At 41.8% G+C, this 7,973-nt stretch overlaps 1 protein-coding gene across 1 annotated transcript; it reads left to right on the top strand.

Annotated features, from left to right (window-relative positions):
* The first annotated feature begins 767 nt into the window (after nucleotides 1-767).
* Nucleotides 768-7,474, top strand: LOC113124652 (TNF receptor-associated factor 2-like). Its single transcript, XM_026297687.1, has 12 exons — nucleotides 768-894; nucleotides 2,164-2,373; nucleotides 2,912-2,990; nucleotides 3,332-3,430; nucleotides 3,663-3,824; nucleotides 3,934-4,008; nucleotides 4,737-4,811; nucleotides 5,163-5,249; nucleotides 5,526-5,720; nucleotides 5,869-6,046; nucleotides 6,305-6,453; nucleotides 6,754-7,474. Exons 2-12 carry the CDS (start codon nucleotides 2,186-2,188, stop codon nucleotides 6,970-6,972), a joined length of 1,506 nt encoding a protein of 501 aa, XP_026153472.1. The 5' UTR covers nucleotides 768-894; nucleotides 2,164-2,185; the 3' UTR covers nucleotides 6,973-7,474.
* Nucleotides 7,475-7,973: the final 499 nt, after the last annotated feature.

Genomic DNA, 7,973 nt, shown 5'->3' with positions numbered 1-7,973 from the left:
ATGGCCGTCCACTGGGAAAAGAAGGCTTCACCAGTCCCTCTAACAGGGATGGAGACCCTGCCAGAAGGACGACCGTCTTTGCAGCACTCCATCTTTAAGGCATTTATGGCGTTGAGTTAAAGACCGGTCAGCTGCTCATAGTTTGTCAAGCAGCACTGAAAGAATCTGAGAGCACGAGAAAACGATTTTCTGGTCAGATGAGACAGAAAGCGAACTATTTGGGCAGAACTCCAAGTTCTCTTTCTGGAGAACAACAGGTACTGCTCATCACCTGCTAACACCATCCCTACAGTGAAGTATGGTGGAGGCAGCAGTCCAGTACAGAGAGGTCCGAAACTAGCAGGAAACTAGCTCCAGAACAGGATAAACTGCTGAAATCCAGGTGTGCAAAGCTTCTGGAGACTAAACCAAAAAGACTGGAAATCTAAAAACCTGTTTTCTGTGTGTAACTTGAAAGGCTGGAATACTTCACATGATTATTTTTAGGATATTTGATGAGTTTAACGGGGTCAGACTGAGAAAAGGAGCATCCAAACAAATGTATGCGACGTGAATTCATCCTATAAGTTACATGGAGGTTTGTCATGCTCTCACAGCAACGCATCCACCCACTCCTCAATTTTGAACCAATGACTTTCACGCCTCCACATCTCGTCTGCCCATCAACCTGCGTTCAGCCCCCTGCATGACGTAAGACCCAGTCTGAAAGTGCAATGGCGATATTGGACAATAACAGCCATCGCTTTTGGGGACCACATCTATATTATGTGGCTAAGGCTGAAGAAAACCCTTCCAGTCGGCTGCAGAAACACATATAAGATCGACCGTCAACCTGCACCGGGAAAGGTGGTTTCACAGCCTCTGCGCGCAATGACAGCTTAGACTAAAACGCTGGTAAGTGCAAACTCCAGTGATCGCAACAGCGTTTGCAAAGGCTTTAACACTAAATGGGCTCTTGCAGGCAGCAAGCTTTAGATTTCAAAGGGGTGTGGCGGAGAGCTGGGTACCACTTCTGACTAAAGGATGCTGATAGCTTAGCAACAAGGAAGGAGAGGAGAGACAATGGATGTGCGATTTGTCAGCATCGTTTGTGGGGAGGCTGAGCTGAGCGTGTATCGTTTGAATAGAAAGAGAGGCAGCCGGCGATTATCAGCAGCCAGTTGGTGCCAAGTCAACTACAAGGATCCATGAATGTAAAGTGGAAATGTAAACAAAGGGTGTGGGCCTTTCAGCTGGCCTGTGATGCGCCTCCATGGCTGCTGTTTACTCCCAGGATTTTACACACATGATACAGTCATGTTTAATGGCAGACTGTGTGTTCAAAGGCAAACAGCAGCCCAGGGTGGAAAATATCATTTTCCTCTTTCATGTGACATCCAGCTAGAATCATCTTAAGGCATTTGGACTGTTGATCTGCTAAAAACAAGCAATGTGAAGCTTTACTTTGACATTTCATAGAACAGTATGAAAAGTACCTATTAGCTCCTGCCCTGCAGAAGTGTAAAAGCTGCCTCATGCTTCATCATCTTTGCTCATTTCAGTGCACTCCCAAAACACATGTAAACTTCTGTGGCACACATGTAAATTCAGCTGATGAGACACCGTGACAAGGAGAAGGAAGGACAAGGGCATAAACAAATACTGTATGTAATGTATTATTATTAATAAAAGCTACAGTGAACAAATAAATGGTGTATTATTGCTAATAACTATATATGAACTAGTTAAAATGATCCCCACTGTTACAACAGGAGTCATGATTGTAGATTAATTAATACATTCACCCAAAATTATATAGTATTGTGAAACGAGCCATTCTGCATTATGCATATTTACCTGTTGTACTTTAAATCCATTTTGAAGCCAAAATCTTTGCTTTATATAAGTAGGCCTACATAAGAGCATGGTTTTTCTCCACGACCACTTAAAAGGTGTCTTTTAAGAAAATTGTGCACTTTATATAACAATCTACATAAATAAATGCAAGTATATATCTTAAAAATATGACACAAGTAAATATATATGTGTCTAACAGAACACAGAAACACTGGGTTTTAATGTTTTTATAGTTTGCTGTATTTAATTCCTTCAATTTTCATTGTCTATCTATTTCTGTTTCTGTTTTATCAAAATGAATTTTGTCTTCTGGTCTTTCTGTCCCAGGTGTGACGTGTGAACAGACACCATGGCCACACAGGAACCGTCTCCTCCTTCATCCATAGAGAGCAATAAACCCGGCTTCCCCAAGAAGATCCTGGGCAATAAGCTGGAGGACAAGCACCTGTGCAACTGCTGTCACAACATACTGAGACGACCGTTTCAAGCCCAGTGTGGACATCGCTTCTGTTCCTACTGCTTCAACCGGACTGTGAGGTGAGGAGCGTTTGAGTGAGCACCAGGGATGTCTTACACTTGCAATGTCAAAAGCTGCTCATGCTGACTTTTGGCAGCCTGGATCCCCTTGTCATGAGCTCAGACTAAGAGCAGAGCGCCATCTAAACAGATTGACCTGGAAGTGAAGGGCCATCCCGTCAACCCTTTCTTCTTTCAAAATAAAAGGCGGGGGACAGTTGTGTTTATCAACCACCAGATGGAGACAAAGAGCAGTATCTGTTGTCTATAAACTTTACTTTTATTTTTATACTAAGTACTTTATATATTACAGGGCATCTTATCTTTAAAACTCAACATTATTTGTTGATTATATTTTGTTTGAATACTAAAAACATGGAAAGTATCTAGTAACTAAAAATTAAAATATTTGCCTCTGAAATGTGGTGGAGTAGAAACAGATTGGAAATATACAATTAAATACTTCAAAATTTTGCCTAAGTGAATATACTTTCCAGCAGTGGTTAACTTTTGTTTGCATATTTGCAGTATATCAGTGTATATTGTTGCTGTGTTGCAGTAATGGGCCGCAGAAATGCAATGCTTGCATTAAAGAAGATATTTTTGAGGATCCTACATCGATTTTGAAGCAAGGATGTGTGAGTATGAATGTATTTTTATTCAGTGGAATTTATGTTGAATAAAATTTCCTTTTAAAACCCTAATGTGAGTGAATCCATGTAATTTTTCAGTAGTATTTTTATAAAAACATTTAGAATCAGGGCTAATTTTCTTAATTAACTGATTGTTTGGTCTATAAAATGTGAACATTAAAAATGCAAGTGAATTATTAATAATCAACAGATTAACTGATAATGGAAATCATCATTAGTTGCTGCAATACTGAAATGTTAAAGCTGTCCATCTACATGATGGAAGGGGCCAGCTGGAGCTCACACAGTCTGACACTAAATCCTTTTGTTTTCTCTTGTTTTTTCAGGCTTTTCCTGACAACGCGGTTCGGAGGGAAGTGGAAAACCTGTCTGCTGTTTGCATCAATGAAAGCTGCACATGGACAGGCAGTATCAAAGAGTATGAGGTAATGTGACCTTTGACCAGCATGCTTTTTTTTTTTTTTTTTTGTGTATATGTTTTTGTCGTATTGGTTTTATGATAGACGTTGTATATGTGCTGTTTTTCCTGCTGTCTTTGAGCAAATTGAGCCCAGCTTCACACTTATGTATAAGCGTACAGACAGTTTAGGCACCACAGAGGGCGCCATAGTGTAAAACTCTGCTACAAAAGCTCAACTGAAGCTCTGCCGCCTACAGCTGAACCATGAGGGGAAGTGCGAGTTCATGATCATCCCCTGTCCCTCCTGTAAAGAACGAATTCGCTTCAGTGAACAGGAGCGTCATAATGAGAGAGAGTGCCCGGAGAGAACACTCAACTGCAAGTACTGCAAGGAGCCATTTCACTTTAAAAACATCAAGGTTAGAAATGACTTACTTAGACTGAAGTTGCTTGGCTTGTCTTTGATGGTGCAGCAGTTTAGAGCAGCTTTTTGTGTGTCATTGAAAAAAATGTGTCTCTTTTTTTCAGGCACATGATGAGATCTGTCCCAAGTACCCAATGATCTGTGAAGGCTGTGCCAAGAAGAAAATACCCAGAGAAAAGGTACATCAGCTGCAGACAAGTTGTAGCTACATGTCCCCAGTTTGTGCCTTTTAATCTTTTGTCTTTACTCTAAGTTAATATGTTCATTTTCTTGAAAAATATGTAGCTGGAAATGTTTGAAAGAACCAGAAGGCAATTTAACAACATTTACAGAGGTTTGGTCGTTATTTCCATAGTCCCTAAGGAGTCTGCTAACCATCTGGATTATTTATTTATGTATTTGACTTTTATTTTGCCAGGAAGTCTTATTCAAATACATCGTCACTATGGCCAAAACCCATCCAAAATTGCTACACAAGGGAGAGTCATATAACAACATACATCATAAATGATTCTGCCTGCTGCACAAGAAAGGTTTTCAACTCTTTCCTCAAACCGCGACCTGTACAGGTTCCTAGAAACAACAGGATATTTTTCACAACACAAGGAAAAGTTGAGGTGGTATCAGAGTGTAACTTTTAAACTTTCTCACATTGTACAAATTGAGAAGACGTGATTTTGGGCGACCATCTATGTTTGGATTTGGACAAAGAAGAAAAAAGGTGCAGCAAAAGAAATATTTTTTTTTAGCCTTAGAGGATTCAAAAAAGCATTAAATATTATTTATCGACCATTATTTTTAAACTGTTGACTAAAATATAATAGCAATACATGAGAGGCACAAACTAGGCCTGTTCTAGTAGCTCCTATAAAATTATGTTTAAAGACATGTCATTATTTTTTTCTAGTATGTGGACCATATCAAGTTCTGCAGCAAATTCAGAACTCCATGTCGATTTCATGTTGTGGGATGTGATATGTCTGTAAGTATCCTGGTTGTCTTCAGTATTTATTTTTTACACACACACACACACACACACACACACACACACACACACACACACACACATACACACATACAACACAAACACATGGCTACTCAGGTTAGGGACTGTATGAAAAGTACTAGCAGAAGGAGAAGGGGTCATTTTTTAACTGGATCCTGGATTCAGTTTTAGAAACATTGTAAAAGAGAGTCACCAGCAGATTTCCAGTGCTTGTAAATTGCATATGTAAACTATGAACACGGGATATAGTTGTGATTTAATTAACAAAAGAGAAGTGTGAATCGTTTCTGTACAAAGATCACAGTTCTGTCCCCTCCATGTCTGAAGGTGGAGAAGGAAAAGATTCATGACCATGAGCGTGCTTATGCCTATGAGCACCTCAATCTGTTGCTGCATTACATTATGGGCATGAAAGTGAGCATGGAGGGCCTGCAGCCTCAGGGACTGGAACTAGCCGGACACAAACTGGTGGAACTCCAACAATCCCTGAGGCAGCTCGAGGCCAGAGTCTCCCAGCTCAGCACCACCTCCTCTGGGCCTCCCGTGCAGGGAGCCGCCGCCTCCTCCTCATCCTCCACCTCTGGTCCCCCTGGTCCACCCGCTTCAGCTCCACCTCCCACTCTGGCCCCCACACTCTCTGTGTCTACCTCCTTCACACCCCTGCCCAGCTCAGTGGGTGCAGCGCTGGAGCTCCAGCTCCACAGCGAGAAGACCAAGGTGGCCGAACTGGGCCGCAGATGCACAGAGCTTGAAGTTAAAGCTGGCACCTTTGAAAATGTGGTGTGTGTCCTGAACAGAGAGGTGGAGAGGTTTGCCACCACCATGGAGGCCAGCAACCGTCAGCATAAACTGGACCAGGATAAGATTGAGGCTCTGAGTAATAAGGTAGGATTGGAGAGCAGACTGTAATTTCAATCAAAAATAAAATAAACCTCCTTGTCTAAGTCATAGCCTGCATTTTAGATTACTAAATATTAAATTGAATGAAACATTTGTCATCCTGTTCAAGCAAAAGCACACGTTTACTTTCCAGGTGCGGCAACTGGAGAGGACAGTGGGGCTGAAGGACCTGACAGTTGCTGAGATGGAGGGCCGACTGAGGGAAATGTCTGCCACTACCTTTGATGGTGTCTTTGTCTGGAGGATCTCTGATTTTGCCAAAAAGAGACAGGATGCCATAGCAGGTCGAGCCCCTGCCATGTTTTCACCAGGTAGCATCATCCACTGTTACCAGAGCTAAGTCCGGAACCTAATCTGAGACAGATATGTAGAAATCCCAGCCGAATGTAACCTGTGTAAATCCTTTCAAAAGGTAAAAAACCAAATCTACCACATCCAGATCGGGTCCTATTTAGCCTGATTAAACTGAATAGAAGTTGGCCCCAGCAGATCCTGGTTATTAAATGAAAGATTAAACCTGTTTAGACCTTTATCACAAAAGCTGAATTTCTGTTCCCTTTGCCTTTCAGCCTTCTACACCAGTAAGTACGGCTATAAGATGTGTCTGCGGATCTATCTGAATGGAGATGGGACGGGGCGTGGCAGCCACTTGTCCTTGTTCTTTGTGGTTATGAAGGGACTGAGTGATGCCCTGCTCAAATGGCCATTTAACCAGAAGGTAACAGACATGTTAGCACAGTAGATATTAACTAGGCACTACAGTCAAAATGTGTTTGTCCATTTTTACTACATGACTGCACTGAGCTTTTACATCAGTAACATAAAAGAAAAGGTCCTGAAACCCGAGTGTTCTGTCATGCAATATGTATTATAAAGCATTAAATTATAGATGCATTACAGTTTTAAGCAGAAATGTGCAATTTTTTCTCACAGTTTTACTTTTCTGTTTCCTGGATTGGACTCACCTTTAAATAAACACCATATGACTGAAGCGGCATAAGTTTTCATTTATTTGCAGGTAACGCTGATGCTGCTGGACCAGAGCAACAGGGAGCACATCATCGATGCCTTTCGACCTGATGTCACTTCCTCCTCCTTCCAGAGACCTGTGAGCGAGATGAACATCGCCAGCGGCTGTCCACTCTTCTGCCCACTTTCTAAGCTCGATGCCAAGAACTCTTACATCCGTGACGACACCATCTTCATCAAGGCGATCGTGGACCTCACCGGCCTCTAGATGGCTTCACAGGGTGATACAGTTTGGCAACCAGGCAGCTCTTTGACCATTACGGCTTCATTTCAGCTCAATCATGGTCCTTTTTGGGCTCTGGTCAGGCATGTTACTGTCCCCTGCAGCTTTAGGGATACAGCCATGCTTGCAGATGTACAGTATGCTGCATGCGGCTGCAGTTTGCTCTGTGCAGATGGCGCTGACATTATTACACCCGGTGGTCTCTGTGTGAGAACCACCATCATCACTGTACATTTTTGGTGCGAAAAATGTTTTTCTTTTGACATCACAGCACCACCGTCATAGTGATAAAATATCAGTTCAGTTCTGCTCACGTGTTTTCAGTTTCACAGATGTGAGCACCACTGCAGCGTGGTCAGTGCAGTGTTGAGTAGAAGCAGAATCATGAAAGTGAACAGTTAATGAGTGAGAAGAGGGACTAACATCTTTTTTCTATCTCCTACATTTTAAGACTTGGGATGTTATTGAACATGCAGATTGTGTTAGAGCAGGATTGTAGATTACAGATAGTTCATGTAATCATTCTGATGTCACTGTAGAAAGCTGGCAGTAGACTTTAAATAGACCTAGAGTGTGGCTTGGTGCAGTTTTTGCTTTTTCTTGCAGATCGTGGATATTGTGAGCTTCTCAATTCCAGTGTTGAGTGAATTTGCATAGACAAACGTGGAGTTATGTTATGAATAAGATTACAGGCATTTTTTGCCATTTTTTTGCGCAAAGTGCATGCCGCTGGCGTTTTAAGTATAAAATTGCTAAATAATTCGGTTGAGCTTTATGAAGGTTCCTTGTTTGTTGTTAAACTTGTTAGTGAATTAGCCATCTGTGATGGTGGACATTGCCTGCATGTCATTGGAACCAGGCTATTTATGTGTAAAGTTAATGTTAAGTATTTGTTCCTACTAGGGTCGGTGGTTCTGGTTGGTGGTTTGGTACATCTGTGGAAGATACAGTGGAGTTACCAAGGAGTCAGGGCAGCTTTGCAGTCA

Source organism: Mastacembelus armatus, chromosome 12 (assembly GCF_900324485.2).
Source record: "Mastacembelus armatus chromosome 12, fMasArm1.2, whole genome shotgun sequence".
NCBI classification, from domain to species: Eukaryota; Metazoa; Chordata; class Actinopteri; order Synbranchiformes; family Mastacembelidae; genus Mastacembelus; species Mastacembelus armatus.
The sequence above is the reverse complement of the archived record's forward strand: the minus strand, read 5'-3'. Positions and strand labels throughout refer to the sequence as shown.

Bases quoted from the DNA above. Each gene is read 5' to 3' on its own strand.
- LOC113124652 (XM_026297687.1), top strand. From the start codon at position 2,186: ATGGCCACACAGGAACCGTCTCCTCCTTCATCCATAGAGAGCAATAAA. The intron at 2,374-2,911 runs GTGAGGAGCGTT...GCTGTGTTGCAG, and splicing joins TGCTTCAACCGGACTGTGAG to TAATGGGCCGCAGAAATGCA. The intron at 5,721-5,868 runs GTAGGATTGGAG...TTTACTTTCCAG, and splicing joins TTGAGGCTCTGAGTAATAAG to GTGCGGCAACTGGAGAGGAC.